General features: G+C 35.3%; 1 protein-coding gene across 2 annotated transcripts in view; it reads right to left on the reverse strand.

Moving 5' to 3' along the window:
• The window catches only part of PDE10A (phosphodiesterase 10A), a 176,150-nt gene that overhangs the window by 63,715 nt on the left and 89,584 nt on the right, over window positions 1-22,851 (reverse strand). For both annotated transcript variants that reach the window (XM_010002166.1, XM_010002165.1), the window contains one exon: window positions 6,114-6,142. In XM_010002166.1, the coding sequence (XP_010000468.1) occupies window positions 6,114-6,142 (29 nt within the window). The remainder of the gene's footprint in view (window positions 1-6,113; window positions 6,143-22,851) is intronic.

Below are 22,851 nucleotides of genomic sequence, written 5' to 3' on the forward strand. Positions count from 1 at the left end.
AGAGAAAATTAACAGCTCAAATCCCATGTAATTTGGAGAAGGATAGCCAAATATACTTTGAGGATGAAGAACTTCATTGGATGAAGAGAGAAAAAACCAGAACAACTGTGAAAGCCACAAAACATGGGAGAAAGTCACCACATTTGGAGAGATTCCTCTTAAGACATCAAGACTTGTAAAAAGTGAATCTAAGTGATCCTGCACAGCACACTTTATATTACACCAAAAAAAGCCTTAGAAGGGGATTGGATATCACCAGAAACACCTAAATCATGAGATCTGAAATGAGACAACCTGTATGCAAAGTTCTTCAGTCTTCTCTTTAATACTGACAGCTACTCTCTTCTGTATGAGGCATCCTACATCACATAAGCATCTGCTATATCCAAAATGACCAAAATCTCCTGATAAACTTCCAGCCAACACAAGTTTATTTTCCTGTAAAACTACAGTCTCGACAACAAGAGTCATCAGAGAATAAATTTAAAGATGAGCGAAAAAAACCTTTTATTAATAACAATGATAATAATAATAATGATGATGATGATGTAAAAAGGGTATCTGTTTGCAGTCTTAATGGTCTGAATATCTGCTTGACATTTGATTGAAATTTCATGGTAGGTAGGCTCATACAGGAGCCGCAGTATAAGAAGACTTAGTCTTACATGTATAAGTTCCCAATGCCATTGATATGTGCTTTAAAAAAAAAAAAAATCCCAACAGCAGCACATTTGTACTTCTTAAAAACAAGTACTGCAGTAACAACAAAAAATAAACAAACCAAATTTTCTCATTACTTTTGTTGAAATGTATCAGCTGTCCCTTCCTTTCAGGTAGCATTATGAAAAAATGCAGATCCACAGTTACCATTCTGATTTAAGAGACTCTCACTCTGTACTTTTCCAGTTGCCTCCATAACTTACCTTCTGGAAAGATCATCAATACCCAACTACTTTATATTTTCTATAGAAATACTGTATTTCCTTTAAGAATTGTGGGTACATTATTTCATTTGCCCATGTAATAATCACATTTTTTTAAATTAAGTATATTTCTTGCCTCTTTTTTTTTTCTTTTTCTGATGACCAATGGATATAAAGAAAGAAATGCTGGTAAATAAAAATAAATAAATAAATAGATAATTAAACCAATAATGAAATTGATAAAACAACACAAACTCATATTCAGTTCATTTCTATGTGTACATAAGTTAGGTTGTTTACATGTTTGATGTTTATGTGTACTGCTACCTTCTGTCAGCCTTGTACTTTCACCAGCTGCATTATTTTGCATTATTTAGCTGTGCTGATGGCTAGTTCACATCTTGCATAGTGTTACTGATTTTGGGGCACAGATAACTAAGAGAAACTGTGCCTTATTAACAGCAAAAAACCCCACACCTAAGCTGCACATGTAAAGAAGCAAAAAATATAGATCTAGACTCCATTCAAAAACAAAACAAAAACAAAGCAAAACAAAAAAAACTGAAAAAAACACACAAAAAACAACCCTACAGAAAAAAGAATAAAACTGCTTGCTTGCTTGATTCAAGGTGGAAAGGCTGAGCCAAAGGATGTCAAATCCTCAGACTGAAAATAAAAATGGAGATAATGGGGTAAGCAAGCTTGCAGTACAGACCTGGCTTTCAGAGGAGCAGTGAGCTGGTAGAGGAAGATCAGAAAAATCTCTCTGCTGCAAAAAGTCAGGCGAGTTAACAGGGAGGTTGGCTGCAGTAACCAGTTTTGTTTAAACTTGGACACTGGAAAGCAAGCAGCTGTAAAGATCAGAGTTAGCTTAGGTGATTAATTTTAATGCTTGCACATAGCCTCAGAGAAAATTGCTTCTACACGCATTTGTCTGACGTCTACTCTTCTTGTTTTGACTGGAGAGGACATGGGTTAGAACTTGCTTGGTAAATAAAGTTTAGCATTGCAGCACCATACACAGGTATTCATGAATTGTTTGTTCTCACATCAAACACTGTTCACAACAAAAGGAAAGAAGGGAAAATATGAGATGACATTTGGCAGGACGGGCCCTATGATGTCAAAAGATGTAAACCCACTCTCAGTCTGCGTAGAAAGGGTTCACTCATTTTGAAGCCCACATTTCCCAGCCTGTTTATACAGTTGATTTCTAAGCCTTGGAGAGATGGTGAGCATCTTCCCTAGGAAAAGCCTGCCCAATAGGCTGCATTCACTGGCATCCAATTCTAATCTTTTTATCAGCTCCTTCCCTGTTATCAAATAATACTGAAATAAATTGCTTCAATGATAACAGGAAAAATACATAATAAAAAGCAAAGACTTGGCTAATAGAAAACAATATTATTATGTAGAAGTAACCATGTAAGTTGTCATTAACTCTAAAGCCCATAAAATTGCATAAATATCTCAATTAGATCACCTCTCCCGATTATATAATAAGACAGCATAAAGAGCTTAATTTTAATCTGACAAGTCTGAATACTGCTCCTCTTTTTAAAATGCTTTTAAAAAAAATCACATTTCCTCCGGATACTTGACTTGCAAGCACTCTGAAGACATCATGTACAAAATTAAAAATAAACTTTCTCATTTTCCTACCAGTGTTGCTTATCACTACCACAGTTTCCACAACTTTTTCTTTATAAAGAAATTAACTTACACAAGCATCTTCTTCCCCTGACAATGGGTGCAATGCCATTTGCTTCACTTCTAAAGGCTGAATATATACGTTTCTAGTTACCCTAACTTCTTGATTAATTTGTAGCAGTCTTCAGTTCTGGGACTGTGAGAAAAAATTCTAATCCCATCATTAATAAGAAATACTACAAAGAAAAAGCTTGCTTCGCCAATATGTGATAAAAAGTTCAACCTTTTATTATCAGTTGCAAGGTGAAGATACATGCAATTACTGCAACTATTTACTGAAAACACATTTGCTAATTCTGTGAGTGACATACTGTGCTGGGTGCTGGCTTGTGCCAAGGCAGCTGCCAAAAGCTCTGACTCCAAAAAGGGGAAAGGAGAGGATTAAAGTATTATTCCTGTTTCCAAGAATAAAGTACTGTAAATGAGCTAGTCACTTGCTAGGTAATAATCTTCTGGTGTTTATATGGTAAACTTCTGCAAAGTGAATTGCTGTTGGCATCATTGGAGTTTACAAAGGAAAAGTACTTGCCAAGAGGCAGCTTCACTGGAAGTATATCACTTCAAGTAAACATGTAATGGAAAGTCATTAAGCGAAATGAACAACAGCTAATTTCACTGTGATCGTATCAGGAACATTAAGTATTTTTGTTTAAACTTCAGAATCTGAGGTACAAAAGAGCACACAGAGATCATGCAAAAGTTAGCAGCACATAGAGCAAAGCCCTGACTATCGTTCGTGTAGGAATGGGGTTATTTTTGCCAACTGAAAAGAATAACATGTCTCCAAGGCACACTGTTTTTACTAATACTGTCAAAGAATTTATCTTTAGTCTAGATACACATGAATACATATGCACTGAGTGTTCAAAATCACACTTCTCTATTTTAATTTCTTCCGTGGATAAAACAGCAAAAAGAATGTACACATCAAAATAGTTCAATAATTGGTTTACTTTCTCAAGTCCCTCTGCCCAGAAATCTACTTCTGTAGCTAGGATAGATGGGATCAGCCAACAAAACATCTGCACAATAAGTAAGCAGAAGAAACTCCACGTTTCCAAGTATTTTCCCAATACTACAAGATGTGAAAAGGAGACTCTGTCCTCAGTTACATACATTTCATAAGTACTGGAATCTAGCATGCTGAAAAAAAGTTCACAGGTTCACTGTCTGGTAACAGATGCTCATGAGATATTTTGTAACCAGAGTTTTCTTATGCCAAAATCAGTCTACAGGAATTGGGAAATCTTCCCCCCCAACCACTCCCCCCTCCCATCGGCTACTATGTCAGGCCAGTCTGGGATATCTTTCAGGTAACTTCTGAACACCAACATACTGATGAAATTGCCAGTATCAAACCAGATTATAAAATAATAAATTTTGAAGCTTGTTTTTTGTTCTACAAATCTCAAAATTTAAATTACATGGAAGGTTTCTCATGTTCTTTGTTTCAAAAACATGCAATGTAATGCTGACAGCTGATATTGCTACTTTATTTTCCTTTTTCTATTAAGCTTTTAAAATACAGTTCCTATACAATGGCATTTTTCAAAACTTCCTCAATTTGCAAAGTGTAAAACTGCAACACAAACCCTTGAAAATACTGAAATTTCCTTCCAAGAAGTAAAATATGTTACTTTTTGTGTTTGTTTTTATTTTCAAAAATCTGGACACCATTCATCCCACTGTATTTTGCTGATAAAAAGAAATAAAGGCAAATGAATGACAAGTTGAGTATTTAGTCCTTAGAACATTTCTATAATCTTGTGTGCTTATGAAGAAAAAAGGTGATGCCTTTTGAGGGGAGAAGGGGCTTAAATAAATCTAGCAAAAAACATCTTCCACCCATTTAATTCTGTTGTTTTGTGTAAGCACAACAGAAAGGAAGACTATTGAAGCAACTGATATCACAGAATATGACTATGAAATTTTTAATGTTTTAACTCTGCCTAAGATTGAAAGATTGGAAAAAAAAATAAATTCAGCTATGAAACCCACGTATTTTCAGCATATTTCTACCTTGGTTCATAACTATTATAATATTTTAAACCAGTAGGTGATTTAATTATGTAGTAAGTTTTCTTTCACTAACCTTTGTTTTTGCTTCCCTATGATATGTTTCTACTTTCAGACATTTTCAGGGATTAAAATTATAACACACTGACTTTAAAACTTGTAATTCTTCAGTCAGCATGAACATGCCTTTTTGAATGAAAAGTGTTTCTTATTACAGAACTTTCCTAATTTAAAATGTAATTTATATTCAGATTTTAATTAAACTGGCATCTGTTTGAGCTGCTGCTTAAGAAAAATAATGTATTACAATGGTCTATGTTATCATATATAGCATTATTCAAAACCACTGTAAACTAATACACACATTCATTTGTAGTATGGTGCATTACTGAGCGTCCTCAAATATTGTGCTTAAAAAAAAGAATGGTTGTGTAACACGGTACACACATCAAGTGCATAATGATTGACAGACGAAAAAACAAGGGAGAAAACGTTTACTTAATAACATCTTAAGTGTGATCTGCACCCCACTGACTCCAGGATTTGAAGTGACAGCCCATCAAACTTCAGGAAAACTCCAAGTCAGTATATATGACTTTGAGGGCCTAAGGTGGCTGGGACAAGAGTGTCTGAGGGACAGAGGGGGTGACTGGAAGGGCAGACTTAGCAGGGTTCAGGGTTCCAGAGCTTGCTTATTTTGCCTGAAATAGCTCAAATGTGGTAACCTAGGTATGTTTTGTAACTCCATTTTGCAGAGTTTTAGGTAAAATGTTAATCTATTTAACAAATTAATCACAATTCAAGAGAACTTTCTTCCACATAAATAGTTTCTGAGATTTTTAGGCAGACCTTCAATTATTCTGAAATTAAAACAACATATACAGACATACTAATGACAATAATCTTTGGTTGCACAGACAGGTATTTACCCAATTGCTATAAATGTTGAATACTAAGGGAAGACGCCCCCAAAAAGTGTTACAAATTAATCACCAAAACACTTTAATTTTCACCTACATTCTCTACACCATTATATGTCCATAGCACACCATGTATACCAAGACCTTCTGCTTTAATAAACTTATTTTAGACATAACTTCATTTCTTTTTCCTAGTCGCACAAGTGGTGAACTTCAGCTCCCCCCTATGCCTCAGGGTCACCAAATTAAGGTTTCCACTACCAGCATGTTTCCACTCCTTCCATATCCTAGTATTTTCCAAAGGACTTTTACTGAGAGCAAGACAGGCTTTGCAGTCTTTCAGTCTTACTCTTCATATGTGCCTGATACTACTGTGTTTCTTCTGGGACACCTTTTTTTTTTTTTTTCCTTTCCCTCTGGAGATCCACCCTCTCTAGAGAATAGAGTCAAATCTTGATCAGAGACTACAGGACAATCATCCCAAGTGAACAGTGGCCCTCAGAGACTACATTTCTTTTCAAAGGGGACAGAGAGTAGCACTTACCCTGCTGACTTCTTTAGGAGTCGATTCATCTAAGAGGAAACAAAACAAAAAATTAGGCACTCAGGGCAGTTTCTAGACTGAATGAAGAACAAGAAACCACAGGTCAAACAATTTTTGCACCTTTGTACAGAGTTTTGTAACATGGTTCAATAAAGTACTTGAAATTTTCTTAGACTGGTGTACATTTACAGTCTTTAAAATTCTAAACCTAAAAATTAATTAAAATCAGGGTAAAGTATTCAGTAATTCTGTTCTGACTTTATAAAACCACAAAATTTCTTATACTTCAAGTCTTACAAGTCAATTCACAAGGCAGATAAACCAGTAAGCCCTATATCATTCTCCTACTTTCATATTCCAATTAAGTAAGCCAATTGTTAGCACTGCACTGCCTGAGAAATAAAGGTCCTTTGCTACCAAATACATGCCACCAACATTTTCAATATATGACCAAGTTTGTGAGTAGACTTCAGTATTTCTGTTCTGAATGTAAAACTATTCGTGCTGACTTCTGTAGGTGTGAAAAAAAAAGCTTTGCAACCATAAAAACAGAAGAGCATCACTGATGTGATCTGGCAGAACACATTGAAAATACATAGAGTAAAAGGTTTTATATTTTTTAATCTATTATATAAAACACTATAAAGCTTTTTCCTTCAAATGCAAGCAATCTCATACATTTTTTTTCTAATTTAAATATGTAAAAATAAACACAGTTACAATAACAGAACACTAGCTAAATACTCAGTAGTATTTCTGAAAATAAAAACAGTTATACCACAAGAATGCATCTGCCACAGGAAGAGTTTCCAACTTTTAGTTTAAGCACACCAAAAAGCAGCTTAAGCACACACTTACAAACCTCCAGTTGGTTACCTGTTTCTGAAAACATTTAAACATTTAAACTTTTAATTTGATACTAGGAATCATATTAGTATGCTTTGGAAATAAATTTTAAGTCAGCAAGTTGAATCAGTCTCACAGAGAAAGATCATATGCTTATATTTCCGGCCTTTAGTTTACACATATTTTGATACATCTCTGTTAAGTGGATCTTTAGATACCTCTGTCAGATATAGACAAAGTAACATTTAGGCTGCTTAATAGCAGATAACACTACATTTTTTCAAAAACACACCCAGGTAAAGGAGAGATCTTAAGATGCCCTTTGAGAAGTGCACATTTACAAGTATTTCAATGTTATTACCAGCAAAGGTTCTTATATCTTGACATTTAAGATGAAATTTTAAACAATCCAGCTACAAAATAAAAACAACAAACCAAAAACATTTTCTAGAAACAAGATTGAAAACCCACTTTACAATGAAAGAAGTATTAATAATCATACAGGTTTCTCCTCAAAATCGAGTGGCACCAAGTAAAATAATATATTGCACAACTAGGAGTGAATATTAGTCTTCTCTTACTCTCAATCAAATGATATAGCAGTAATTTACACATGTAGAACACAGTCATAAACTTAATTGAGCTATTTAAGGTAGTTCTGCTGTTTGAAAGATAATGTATAAAAATACTTGGCAATGTTCAGTGATGTTATCTTCCTTGACCAAACAAATCTACATACCAAATAAAAGAGTAGCCAAAACTAGACTCCATCTCCCCTACTACCTGATTTCTGACAGTGAGTAACAGAAGATGTGGACAATAGAAAGCCAAATCTTGGTATAATGATGCTTTCCCTGGAGCACTCTCAGTTTTCAGCAACCAATAGACCAAACATTTCTTGAATCAGTGGTGATACTTTTTTTCTGTTTGAAAGATAAAGATGGGATTTTCTTCCTCATGCTTCCAGGGGATAGGAGGTTAGATTGTGCTTGTTTTCTTTTAAACTGGAGCCACCATCCTTTTGCATTCACAATATTCTCTGAGATCCATGATTTAAATACACATTATGAGAAAAAATGTCTCTATTTTGAATCTGCATGTTATTAATGTCATCTGATGCCCTCTATTCACGTTATCTATGGAGCCTGTGATTCTAGAAATCTCTCAAACAAGCCCTTCTCAGCTTCACAACCCATCAAACCTTTCCTGGCTTGAGAAGTCTCATTTTTCAAATTAACTTCAACCCCCCATCCTCTTACCCAAAATGTGTGTGTGAATATACATACATACATACATATATATATACACACACACATATGTATGGCTTCCACACCAGCGCAAGACACAACTGGCACTGCAATTTCCAATGATAGAAACAGGACAGATTAAATGCATCAAATCTAAACCTTACTACACAGTATAAAAATCTACATAATCTCTATTGAGCCACAAATTAAAAAAAAAATAAATTAAAAATCAGTGCTCCAGTAGTAGAAAGGGAAATTAATAAGTTCTCATGCTTTTGAGATCTTTGACAAAGCAGTTGCATAGTCTAAGCAGGATGATACAAATGCCATCAACCCAACATGAAACTCTCCACACATACACAATACTGTGCTTTATTTTATATAACATAAGATACACAGGTACATACAATACTTCCCTTATGACTAGCTTCTGTGAGCTAAATACAAGGGAAAATCACAGAAACAGCAGCTTTTCCCAGAAATTATTCTAATGGCCAAAATACAGGCTTAGTTAACCTATTAAATTAACAGGGGGCTGATGAAAACGACCTTGATTTTGCATCCTCCTCTTTATTTAAAAGCCCTGAATTCTGTTCATTAAAAGGTAGAAACACACCAATCTCGTTTGCACTTGTTTGCAAATCAAGTTCCATCCCTGTAAAATATGAAGCTTTTAAAGAAACAGATTAACCATTAAAGTAAATTCAGAGACATTAGGTACAACAATAAATAGCAGCTTGCAATAGAGTTAAATATCACAGGAAAGTTCTCAATTACAAAGGACCCCATTTATCATGGTATACTGTGTGGGAAAACTGCCAGACAGGGGGCAAGTATCTTCTTAGTGTTTGCACTGAGGGAAATAAATACCCTGGGAGAAAGCAAGTGTTTGTGAAAGACATCATACAAATGTTCCAGCCACTAGAAACTTTACAGTTGGGAGTCCACTTTTTGTTTAGATATCAAATATAACTAATTGTGATACATGAGTGTCTCTATCTCAATCCCATTTGTTGGTAGAATTGCCATTCACAGAACTTAGAAGGATCATGTTAACACACCTATATTATTTAGTTCTGGTACTTCAAATATGCCAACATTATTCTTAAGTTTCAAAAATAAAGTGATGAACTCCTGAAAAGAAATCAATACACATGCATATAATAACTTGGCTGAACTGGTCAATCAAGGCTGCTGCAAGCTGTGTTTTTAACATGATTTGCAATGTGGCCTGATGCACAGTGAAATAGGTAGTCAGCAACAGTGCAGTGGGAGCAACTATAAAGAGCACATGACCAAGCAAGTGGTAATTTTGTCCTCCAGAAGCACTAGGCATGCAACAGTAATCTAGCAGAGCTCCTTTTTTTAGTTGATGCTATAAACTCCTTTTTATTAATGTCTTGTTAATTTGAACATAAAAATGCACTGACACAAAAAGGGGAAAAAGAGGAAACTGTGGGGAATGGATCTAAATTTCAAGAGTTTCCCCACCTTTGTACATCAAGTTTGCAGACCAAAACCCTCATACTAATGATAATATTCTTCTACTTCACAGTGAGCTGGGTTCAGCTCACTACATGTGTAGAAAATGGCTCACTTTCTAAACTTTCAAAACCAGGTCATTACCCTAGACCACAAGAATCAAGTTAGACTCAGCTTTATCTTTACAAATTTGCAAACATTACCATCTACAAAGCTCTCTTCAGACTTTAGTGACATCAAGATGAGGCATGGAAGAATGAGAAGAATTCTGTGATAAGATTTTAATTTTAAGAACAAATTCACAATTTAACAGACTTTAGTATCTCACCTTTACTACCAATACAATTCTAATTAACCATTGCACAGTGCACTACAGAAATGCATAATAATTGGTATGTCAATGAAAGACAACATCCATCTAGGAAAACTTCCATACTAAACCAAGACAAGCAAGATAGGAAGAAGTAGAAAGAAGAAAGGGAACAGATAAACAAACCACACCACAGAAGATTTGGCTTTTGGCACAGTACAAACGGAGCAAGGTTTGGTATATAGTACCATATAAACAAGGCTTGGTTTAGTTTGGTTTGGGGTTCTCTTTTTTGGGGTGTGTGTGAAAAGGAGTTAAATTGTGTAATAATTAATTTAATATGAAAAATTAATATTTTATTTTGCAGATTATAACAATGATTTTGTACTTGTATTTCTATGTATGCTTTTTTTGTTAAAAAAAAAAAGCAAGATGCTAAGCTACAGTAGTCACAAAGACAACTTTAACACAAAAGAAGCTTTCAACATCTCAGATATTATGTTCTGACACATTTATCAAGGAAGCAATAATTCTAAAGCCCAGTTATTTTTATTACAGGAACTCTTTCAAAAAAAACAATATTGCACTTTCTCTTTGGTTTTAAACTGTTCTTTGTTCTGTGTAGTTAAATACTATGGCTGGTCCATCACTGCTATTGATGACAGCAACTAAATGCTTAGGATTAATTCTATTTATGAGATCCCAGATAGCTGCAGAGTCACATTTTCCCAAGGAACGTTTTCCCACACAGCAGATGTCAGATTGACCTAATAATTTTTCTTTTCAAAATTTGCTCTAGGCTCCTTTTCCCTCAGTTAATAAGACACAAGTTGTTTGGAATGCAATTAGACCAGCATAAATATCTTTGCTGCTTTTTTCTCTTGAGGAGCGTCATACACACACATCAATAGAAATTCCACATCAGTAAGACTTGATTGGTTAAAGATTGATTTCATCACCATGAAACAAAGGTTACTAGGTTTAATTTATTTCTGTGATACAATAGCATTAATCAGATCAGTTGGTCAGTCTATTTTAACTGTAATTTGCATCTTTATTTTAGACACCTTGCATCTAGCAGCTTATGCTAAATTTGTAAGATCTTTCAAAGACACCTTAGTTGAAGGTGAGTTTTCTAAAGTGGCAACTTTCACACACATATAACAGAAATGCTAAAGCTGTCATTCAAAAATGTTCTTGCTTCTTAATGCACCATCTCACTGAGAGCATCTGAACAGCTCCCCTGACTTTCACCTGTCTGGATTTATTTCACAATTCAGAAGCACTTGTAATGTTACTTCACAGAAAACTAACTTAGACAGTTTATTTAGACAGATTTAGATATTGAAAGGGAATATCCATTAGTATTGATCCCTGGTGGCACACTGGGTTTCTTTCCTTGAAGCAGGACAAAACATGAATTCTAGCTTTTTTACATCAGCAGTAAGATTCACATTTTTCAAAGTTCCCAGAAAAGAAGCTAAGTTCTTCCTCTTGAACAACGAAGTAACATGGATCAGAAAACAGAGAAGTCTGGAACCAAGACTTCACTGCAGATGGTAAGTGGAGAAACATTGTCTGCTAGGTGTCCTAAATTGTTTCTACATCCCCTTGCATATAATCAAACAGGGCATATAAACAAACTAGGAGAAGGGAGCACATTTAATTAGAAACACCTAAATGTTTGGAAGCTCAGTCTTTTAAACGGTCTCAGCTCTCACAAAATGGATGAAAGAGTCTGAGCAATTTTGCAAGACAACCTGTTCTGGCCCAAAAATTTCCAAAAGGGACCCTCTGAAAGTATAACCAGCCCTTGTGAGAACAGAAAGGCATATGGAAAATCTGGATTTGGCTCTTATTTCTGAAATTGCTTAGCAGTACAAAATATACTGATAGTACTTCTTCCTCTCCATACCCATGGGCAAAAAATTCTTAACTGTATACTTGATATGACAATTTAGACTAATATAAGCAGGGTATTTCCACAAAATTATGATCAAGAACATTGCTTTGTAATTAACAAAATCTTACGTTCTCACTTCTGTTTAAATGGTAAGGTGATGGATGCGCCTCTGAATTTGTGGAACGATATATTCTCTCCATCAGCTGGAAGCTTCATAAATTTCTGTAAAAGCTTCCCAAGTTGAATATACCTCAGAAAATCATGCCGGGACCTGGTCTCAGACCATCAGGAAGAAACTAATTGTTTCCAGCAGTGAATGTACTTCACCAAGAAAGTCTGCAATTGTGTTTATGGTAATTAGCCAATGACTTAATATCCTTTTCAACACAAAGTTTGAATGAAGAGTGTTAAAAGGGTTAGCTCATCTATCTTATCAGTCAACGAGATGCAATAATCATTGTTTATTACCCAAATACAGCCACTAGACAATTAGTTGAACAGCGTGTATAACAACTTATATTTTTTTTCAGACTTCCCAGATTGCAGCTACATCTTTTTGCCTGTATATACCTACATCTTGCTTAACATTCAATTCTGTTTGGCATTCACTGAATGGCTGTTGTAGGTTGCTTTCTTTAAAATTGATTACAGGTCTCACAAACATGTTTGATGAAGGAAGTCTCTCCAGTAGTAAGAAATTTCAGTATCACTCTTGTTAAATCAAACTTTATTTTCTCCTGGTTTTTGGTCTCAGAGTCATGCTGATTGCCAAGTATAAGGTATCCTCAAGGATTACTCCAATTGATGTATTTTGGAAACAGCATTAATACTACTAAACTGTTCTCTCACTTCAGAACAGAGCTGTTCCTTCACTTTTGAATGTGTTTCAAATATACTGCACAAAGGTTGAAATTTTATTGTATTCAGCAGGTACTTTAGATGGGAAGGAGAAAATTACATTGCTGTTTGCTCAAGTACTACTCAGACTTATACTTTAAGCAACTCCATTGAAAGCAATAGAACTGCTACAGTATGTATTTGAAACCAGAAATGATTTTATGTATTAAAAGTTGCAGCATTCCTGTTACATTTAGTGACCCAGCACTGAAGGAGAATATTAAAAGCTAATCAAAGCAGGTCCTACAAAGCTCAAAAAGCCACATTGGATCTTGTCCACTGCAAGATATTTGGATATTTTAAAAACATGCATTATTACACATACTCTTTGGACCCTGCCTGGCCTCTTATGTTTGGCTTGTTCATTTCTAGTCCATGAATACCTCTTCCTGACTATCAGCTGTCTGGAGGATTTTAAGGAAAGGCACTTCCTCCTCCTTCCCCAACATCTGTATACAGCCCATCCTCCACACTCAGCTCTGTAAGGCAAGTGATGGGATCACAGAGTGCATACGGCTGAAAGCCATGATGCTTTCTATCCTTGGCATGGAGAGAGGCTTCAAAGGCTCATTGGCCCAAACAGGCCAAGAAATTCAGCAGGTTCTCAGTTTCTGGAGCAGAAAATACTACATTTGGCTCAGTGGCAGCAAGAGAATATAATAAACTTTTTGGGAAAAATGTAAACATACCTTTGGGAAAAAGAGCATCAGATACCAACTTCTTTACCACACTTTTTCCCTTTAATTCTTTCTATCTTGTTCTAATTCCTACCTTCTTGTTTACTGTATTCTCAACTCTGTTAAGACATACACCGGATTTCTTTTAAGTCAATACACATCCATATAATTCAATTGTAAGCTATCACACTCCTCTGAAGTTGTTTAAAATTTTCAGATTCCAGTGTTTAACTGTTATAAAGAACCCAAAGTAAAAAAAGATTTTCAACATGCCTCATTTCCTTGTTTCTGTGTCTGACTACATTGAAAACAAATGTTGTGTTACTGAACTTTGCAGTAAAATCCCAACATCTGCAGAAAACTCAAGACTGAGCACTTTTCTTCTCTAGACCAGCTGACAAAGAAACAAAAGAAAATGCCCCAGAGGAATATTTTGCTAACGTCAACAAGGGTAAGGGATTGTTAGAGCTTGAGATGATAGGTTACCACATGGGAGGGTGTAGTGATCCGGAGTGAAACACATTTACATCAGGGGAATCATTTCAATCCCTCTGAAGAAACCCTATGGTAACTACAACATACGTACATTTGTATTAAGAGATGTATTTTCTTTATTTCACCCTGGAGATTGAAAACTGAGAAAATGTTCAAATTAATCTGGATAATACTGAAGAAGAAAAAGTGACAGAATAAAATTTACAAATTAAGGCTTTTTGCTTTTAGGATATTTCAGCTGATTCATTTGTAATCACAATCAAGCTCCCAGTGACTAGGTATTGAGTGTTACAGAATAATGATGTGCAGATAATTCAGGACTTTGCAGTCTTTGAAAAATTACATGTTGCACTAACACAATAAACAGATTGCAACCAAGAGAAGATGGAACTATTTCCTACTTATAAGTATCACCACCATGAGTGAAACATTTTGCTTCCAAGGAGGAGACTGTTAAAAAAAATAATTATAACTTCAGTGAGAGTAAACAAACAGACTCTGTAACTACAAAATTATGGACAGCTCTCTATGAAAGATGACAGTGCCATCTGAATGTCTAAACTAGACAGTTTTACTATTAAAAGATGTATAATGACAGATAATTATAACCCACAGGAATTATTAAAAAAAAGAAATAATTTTTTTGGCTGCTGTACAACAACTAAAAGAAATCCAAGACATTGTGGAGTTCAGTATTCTTATACTGGCATTTCAACAAATACAAAATTTTAACCCTCTGTATTCACAGGTACAGTATTAAAGTTACTAGCCCAGACTTAGTAAAATTTTCAGGCAATGATACATGCAGTAGGATTTCCATAAATCTCTAAACAAGTCAGGCACCATATTCCCTGAAACAAAAGGACCTTACAAACCCTAATTATAAATAGGTATAATGATTTACCACAGCTCGAGAGAGAAAGATAATTCACTAAGTTGTGGGGACCTAGCCACTTGTGAACCTATAGCAACATCTTAAGGCTCTGCACTATGTAATGAAACTATTTTAATAATGGTTATAATATTTAAAAGTGAGCTTACTAAAATGCAGCATTTAAAGTTGACACATATCAGTCGGTCCTGGCTGAAAACAGCAATGTTCCAAATTAAACTGTTTATATACCTCTGACCAGTCTTCTGTAGACCTTGAGGAGACATTGTGACAGCCAACATCAGACATTTCAGCACCAGAACATACCACAAAGTTATAGCACCTAACATAACAGTCCACATACATCTGGAGTTACAATCATTAAATAACTTGGCACATCTGCATCAAGACTATTGAGGTTTTTTTATCCACAGTGGTTCTCTAAGAGATTCCACAAAAATCAACAGGCCTATTCCTAAGTGGACTAATGATTTTCTCATTTCTTAATATACCTACCTGCACTTCCTCACGTTTCACTACACCAGCAAGTCTACTGCATACCAACTTTAAGTACAGAAACTTTGTCACAGGTTTCAGACTGGCTATACTATCAGGCACAGGTGGTTGCCTCATCTGGGAGCTAGCTGACCAAAACATTAAAGCAAGGGACGTAAATCCAGTACCTCTGCAGTTAGGAACATGGGAAGGACTCAGTGACAGAAAGCATCCCATTTATAGAGGTTGCAAGGCAAATGTGCCTCAGACACATATCCATACAGAGAACAGATTACAGTGGCAGTTTCAGAAAGTATTTTCTGCTCACATCCCACCTGACAGATAGACATAAAGGAAGAAGACAAAAACTAATAATTGTATAAACACAAAAAAATCAGCCATAAATACAGAGATTAGATTCTCTGCGTTCATGCAACAAAAAATTATTTTCATGTGCTTTTTCACTTAACTAACGAAATCCGATACAGATGGTAAATTAATTGAAATACGAATAAAAACTCAGGAAATATATAAAAAAATCAGCTGGGAAGCTAATAAACTATATCTAACACAGCAGTAAGAGAGGGTGGAAGTACCTCTTCTGTCAGTGGAATAAAGGGAACCAGAGCCAACCGTACCTCTTCAGCATGGCTGAAGTTGCCACCTGCTGGGATAAGGAGCTGTGTCTATCTCCCAAATTGTCAATCTAAGAGAACTGCTAATGATCCCACACTGAGAGCAGGCAACCAAGCAAGAAATCTATTCCTGCAAGTATGAAAAGCGTAATTCATAATCTAAGTCTCTTCTCCCCATGCATTCAAAATAATTTTGAAACAGTTATGATTGAGGAATTTTATATTTTGTTAGTTGCAGCATCATGTTTCCCAGATTCCTTCATCAGGCCTACCGTATAGTTCTGTTCCTTACAAAAGCAACTGCCACACAACTACCTCGAAGAGGAATTTGGAAAGACAACTCCATGACCCAACTAACCGCTCCTTAGGAGTTTTCTTTATATTCTGCATCTACCTCGTTAAGAAACACCAGAGATGTGTTAGTTAATCCATTTGGGTCTCACATCCATATAGGCATACATATGAAGCCATCTGATCTTCGTAAGCAATAAATGGCCAGCAGCTCTAGGGACCATTTGTAAACATCAGGCCACATGATTTGACACCTAATTGCAGGAGTGAGATTAAGTCACAAAAGAGAACACCAAAGAGAACAGCCTAATAAATTGGTGGTTCAAAAGATAAACTTTAACATAAATAAATAAAGTAAGATGGAAAGTGGAAAGAAGAGCCAAAGAGCTTCAAAACAAGAGTTCCAAAGGGAGGAGATGCAGGGAGACAGGGACAGAAATGCCAGGATGAGTAAGAAACCTGGACAAAGATGTCAGAATGCTGCTGACTGTGATTTCCTTTACTGACCTCTCCAGGATTACTGTACATTCTGCCATGGTAGAAAACAAGTTTTACTAAAAAGAAAAAAATAATACTGTTCATTACTGATCAAAAAAACCAAAAGTTTTCTATAGAAAATAATGAACCTAATTCACAAAGTAAGTTTTACACTAAAATGTATCTTATTGTTCACAACATTGTTCACTGCTGCTAGTAAAGAAAAAAACTGGAAACTTAAATCTTAAGCTTTCAAATACAGCTGTCAAGGAAAAAAAAAAAAAGGCAATTGCTTCAATGTGCTTTGCCCTTTTCCATCAAATGAACAGATGGCATTATTAAAATTCTAGTAGAATGAAGTATTTATAAGTTCATTAGACAACACTAACTATACAGAAAAGACAGTAATATTGCAAATCAAGCTGCAGGATACAGAATAGCATAAAAGTACAAATAATAATTGTAAACCTTCATTTATGAGTTAGTATATAAAAACAATAATGTCAAATAAAACAAGAAATGCATGAAACACTCCATAAAACACTTGTTTATTTTCCAGGGTAAATTCCAAGTTACTCCATGGATTCTGAGCCTGAATTCTATACGTGGGCTTTCAAGTCAGACAGGGTATAAGACAGTTGAAAGGGAAAAAGCCTGTTGTTTTTTTTACTTTTCCTTAAACATATCTGTACAATTCATAATATAATATACAGTAAGTAAAAATGAAATTACTCTTGAAATAATTCCCACAGAAATGTCAGTATGAGGTGATGTTCCCAGAAAATAAATTTTAAAAAAAAGGTCAGCCAAATACACTCGTCTGTGCTTTTAAATGCTGTGCCAGACTGGCTTATTTGATACCTGACATGATTTATCTGCTCTTCTCTTCACTATCTTGAATTATTACACTACACAGAATTCACTTAAGAATCATATGGTTTGTAATTGCTTGTCTTACTTTCTATTGTCTTTCTTCCAGCCACAGCAAGGTCTCAACTTGGTAAAGTGGTGTCTGTTAGTATTCTAATTTACTTGAAACAGATGTAAATTACTATCACCTTCAATATGTGACAAAATTAATTTGCTATAAAAAGAGATAGCTAACATACTGAAAATTTACCTTTCAATCCTACCTAATATGTATCAGTTCCCATATGTGCTGATTTATTCAGATGTACACCACTTTTCTCTGCAATTTTTATTAGCACAATTTGTGTTAAAGTTTAACTCCTTTATGCATGCTGTGCACTCTGAGCATATTTTATCCACTCTAACATGCAATTCTTGGAATGTCATAATGTTGATGCCTACAGGGAAAATGATTCAAAGAGGAATATATATTATTTCAAAATGTGTATTCTTTCTAGATTTTCAAGAATTGAACGGCACCTTCCTTCTCTCTTGTGATGCATCTGTTACCCAGACCTTATCCAATGTTTTGCCAATGTGTACCTATTACTTAATCCGATACAACTGGTGCAATCTCAGATTAGAATATTTGAAACCAAAGACCCAAACTACCTAGAGAGGAATTGCAAGGTGCAGGTCCACACCGGCAAAAATCAATTTAAGCCTGAGCTGCTGCCTCTGCACTCTCCCCACTGCCTTGGGGCAGTCTTCAGCTGCAGCAACTCAGTGAACTGCAGATATAATCTACAATTACATAAACACAAAGACCAATGCAAGGGAAAGGCTGGATATACACACCCAGGGATGGAAGCTGAGGGCAGGCAGTGCTGGCTTAGAACAACCACAGACCTATTTCCTGGGAACCAAGAGGTTCTGGCTTTGAGTTAATTCTGCTTGAGTAGGCAGGACTCATTGGCACCTCAGATTCTTAATGACTGGGATATTCAAGGCTGGTGCCTACTAAAAGAGCCTTAGATTCTGAAAATTTTTAAGGAGGCATTGCAAGTTGTCTTTACTAAGATGATTGGTAATTATTTTCTAGCATAACAAGTGTCTTTGTATATAATAATTTCACATTTAATTAAAAAATGCAATTATGCCTACTTCCAGGCAGGAGACACAGACACAACCTCTTTAGAAAATGTAGCAGTTGCAAGATGTCTAGATTGAATGGGTACTTTCATTTAAAGGGTAGGATGATCTACATCAACATTCATTTCTATTTATTAGTTTCCTCTAGCACATTACTGGGAAGAATAAGAAGTTTAAGTATATTTTAGATTTCTGCAGCGTATGCAGATAAGAATTCACACTATTACCTTCAAAACTTGATACATGGCTTTAACAGTCAAGAAAAACACAGCTAAGTCATACTACTAAGCAGCATCTGTTGGTCCACCCTACATCTAAGTGGTTTATGAATGACTTCTTAGATTATAAGATTTCAGGAACAGTGAAAGGAGGGAGGGGATTAAGAAATCATAATTATTGTTAGCTTCCTGGTTTTGAAATACTTAGTCAAATCCCAAGAAGGTAACAACAACAGAGAGAAACTCACTTTGACAGCACAATGGCTGATTCCTTAATTTAATTCTAAAACATGTCTGTGATTCCTGTCACTGATTTATGCTGTGTTATCCCCTTTAGTGCTTTCTTTTTCCATTGCTATTCCAGGTACAGTTAAAGAATGCAAAATTACTATCTCATTTACTTTTGTTTGCTTGCCTACCATATTATGGCAATATATACCTACAATGTCAGTGACAGAGTAAAAATGGATCTATTTCCAAGCAAAAGTACTACCCAGAGACTTACTTTTTTACAAAGACACTTTAGGAATGAAATTAGTCTATTCTGTTTTCGTTTTGGCTTGGGAGAAGTATGACCTACACAGCTAGAGAAAATGTATTCCTGGGAATATTTAATATAAAAGATTACCTTAAAATAAAAAGCTATGGCTGAATGCTGTAAAGGGGGGGATGCACCCTACCGTGCAGTAGGAAGTAGAAAATAACCAGCTTTCTTGTGCAAAGAATTGGCAGTCAGCCACGTGGTGACACTGAGTTCTGTCCCCAAAGACACATTCACGTTGGCAACATATTGGGAGGTTTGTTTAGAGTCTAAAGATTAAGAAAAATATTTTTTTTATTTCATCTATCGCCAGGTCAAAGCTGGCCATTTTGCACATAATTTGATCCAAAGAAAACAGCATAACAAATAGCCAAAAATAATTATTTTAATGATGGAATTCTATGTTCTACTAAACATCATTTTCTAATTATCAAAACAAGCAAAAAATCCTGGTCAAAGGCTTCAGTCCTTTTTAAAATAGTACCAGTCACTAGACTTACTTCTCATTACATATTAACATTTAGTAATAGTGTCCTTTAATTGTACATATAAAAGTAACTCCCATAACCATAAAGCCAATACATAACTGCAGGAATTCTTTTAGAAACTCTAGGTTGTCTAAGTTAACAGCTAATATTAATATAAGTACTACTTATTACTTGAACTGCAACTTTTTGCATTCTGGAAATCATGTCTTCTTTGAGCTCCAAGAAACTCTGTAGCATCGTACCTGATGAATCTACTAAGAGCTGGAAATGAAAATCGGAGATAAATCCCTAGATCTTCCAAATTTGTTGGAATGTATTAGGTTTTAACTAGTTGAAAGGAGTAAAACTCTCAGCCTGCCATCAACAACACATTATGCAAGCCACTCCTCCATGTTCTGGTACAAGTGTACCGACTCCCCTTGTTTTTGTCCACCCATCTCGCTCATGCTACCTCAAGGGGCCCCAGTTTCAGTACATAAGGGAACCCTTAAAAAAAAATTAGACAAAAATGCTTTGTATTCCCATCTTTAACAAAGGATCCAAGTAGTTGCCAAGGTTGTTTAGAAAAAGCATGAGTGGGATAAGCAGGTAAGATGTTTCCTAAGCTTCTCTACTGAGAGAGCAGCTCAGTTGGTCACATACTATGCCACCATGTCTTTGAAAAAATAATGTTCAATGCTAAACCTAGTAGTGGAAAATTTGTAATGTTCTGAACTTGCTTAAGGACTCAATAAGGTGAGGATTTCTAACCAAGCCAGGAGGGTTCTTCAGTTATGAGTTCAGTACAAAAGGCAGGAGTAAATGTTTAGGTACTGGCAATCTTTGCATACAGTAGGCTTTGGCCAAAGTCACAGAGACTTCATCTTTAGATGTATTTTAGGAGCAAAACAAGACCTTTATATCATCAACTCAAAGAAAAGCATTGTTATTCAGCATTTATTCTGCAGGTTTTCAAGGAATTCCAGATATCTTTTATCTTAAAAAAAAAAAATAATGCATTCTGCTTTTGGATAAACCTAGGCTTTTCTAGCAGAATTTATTAATTGGGAGGTTGTGATTTTTTTCCAGTCTATATGGATGCCAGTATTTGAAACACAACATATACTTTGTGCAACCACTAAAAGGAAAATTTATGAAGATTAAAGATGTCAACTGAGAAAGATTTAATTAAACATGATCTCTCTTGCAACTAATCAGAGGTATTTTCAAAGCAGAGGTCAGACTGAGATTATAACAGGATTATTGGAAGGTCAGAACAGAAGCTCAATAGAATTCAAAACAGCAATTCTCTAGATTCCTAATCTGTTTTCCTGAAGAAACACATGAGCTACCAAGTCACTTTTCACTGATTCCTCCTCCAGGTTTGGATCCTGGACATGTTCTAAAAACATTTTCAGAAACCAAAGTGATATATGATGCCAAAATCCCAAAAGAGGCCCTAGTAAGAACCAAGAAATGCTTGCTCATCTTTTACTCAATTCTTCTTATGGAAATGTGTGTCCTTTTCATTTACCACAGCAATGGTTTTCTTTAACATTTGAGAAGTACAGATGAAACCTCAAGAATAGGAAAACGGTAATGACAGGAGTCCTTATGAAAGCTTTTTTCTAACAAGTAAAAGAAGAGTCAGAACTCACCAAAGCTTTAATAATGAAACTTGGTGCCAGTCAGAAAGCCCCGGACTGCCTGGCTCCAAGACAAGTTTCATCTAGCTGCTGCACAAAAAAAGGGGTTTCAGACAAGTGTCTTTCTTTCTGTACTCTTTAGGAAAAGCCATCTTCAGAAAGAGCACTGAAATACCACCATATCTGGTGGACTTAGACATATCAAAAGAGGAAGAACCTTGAAACCAAGGGAAGTAGTTCCATCACTGTGACCTCTAAAAAAATGGAAGACCTTGAAATGAAAACCTACTAAAATTGTAGTAATTTACAATTAAACTTAGAACTATGTAAATACATTATTATACATATTTTTAAAAAACAATAAGCCTAGGGAGATAGGGGAAATTAAGGAACACCAGGCTTTAATTCTGCCTATTAATCAACAAGCAAATAATCTATAAATATAAATAAGCTGATGCTGACCTAAGCAGCTGTTGATTTAACAAGAAAAGAGAAGAAAAGAGAAGGTCTACATCAAGGCAGTCATTCAGAAAAAGCCAATCATTTCTTAATTCTCTGCTGAAGAGAGAGCTCTTCAAAAACTCAACTATAAGAAATGCTGGAGTTGAGAAAACTTCCATAGAAAATACTGCATTATTTGAAATAAGATGAATAAGCTGTTACTGTGGATGCATCAAAAAGTGTAAATAAAACAAGTATAAAAAATCAATTTCTAGGATATATTTATCCAAGATTGTATGCACATTTATTAAGAATGAAGAAAAGGTAAATAAAGTAACTCCCCTCCCTTTAACTACAGATTTATAAGAAGAAAAAAGATAAGAAAAAAGTTGAACTTCTAACCTGACATTTCCTCCTGAGGATTCTGTATACATAGCTTTGCTTCTCTCATTGTTACTATTAGAAAAAAATTATCTCTCTTAAAATTAGAAACCTGCCCAATGATTATTATTTTTTTTTTCAGCTGACCCTAGAAGAACCTCTAGATTCTATCTTCTATAGCAATTCTATATTCCTCAAAGTGCTCCAGAAGCACCTCTAGGTAATTAGATGATCGACAGCTACATAAACTAACAAATGACAAGTCCATTATGGTGACAAGTTGTCCATGTCTGTGAACAGGAACATCATGGCCACTAAATACTGCAAATAAAACATTCAAATAATCTACACCACCCAGAAAAAAAAGCACAGGTTTGATGAGTTTCTTCAAAGTATGTTTAAATGCATCATATTTGT

This window comes from Chaetura pelagica, unplaced genomic scaffold, assembly GCF_000747805.2.
Source record: "Chaetura pelagica isolate M959 unplaced genomic scaffold, ChaPel_1.0 scaffold787, whole genome shotgun sequence".
In the NCBI taxonomy this organism is placed as follows: Eukaryota; Metazoa; Chordata; class Aves; order Apodiformes; family Apodidae; genus Chaetura; species Chaetura pelagica.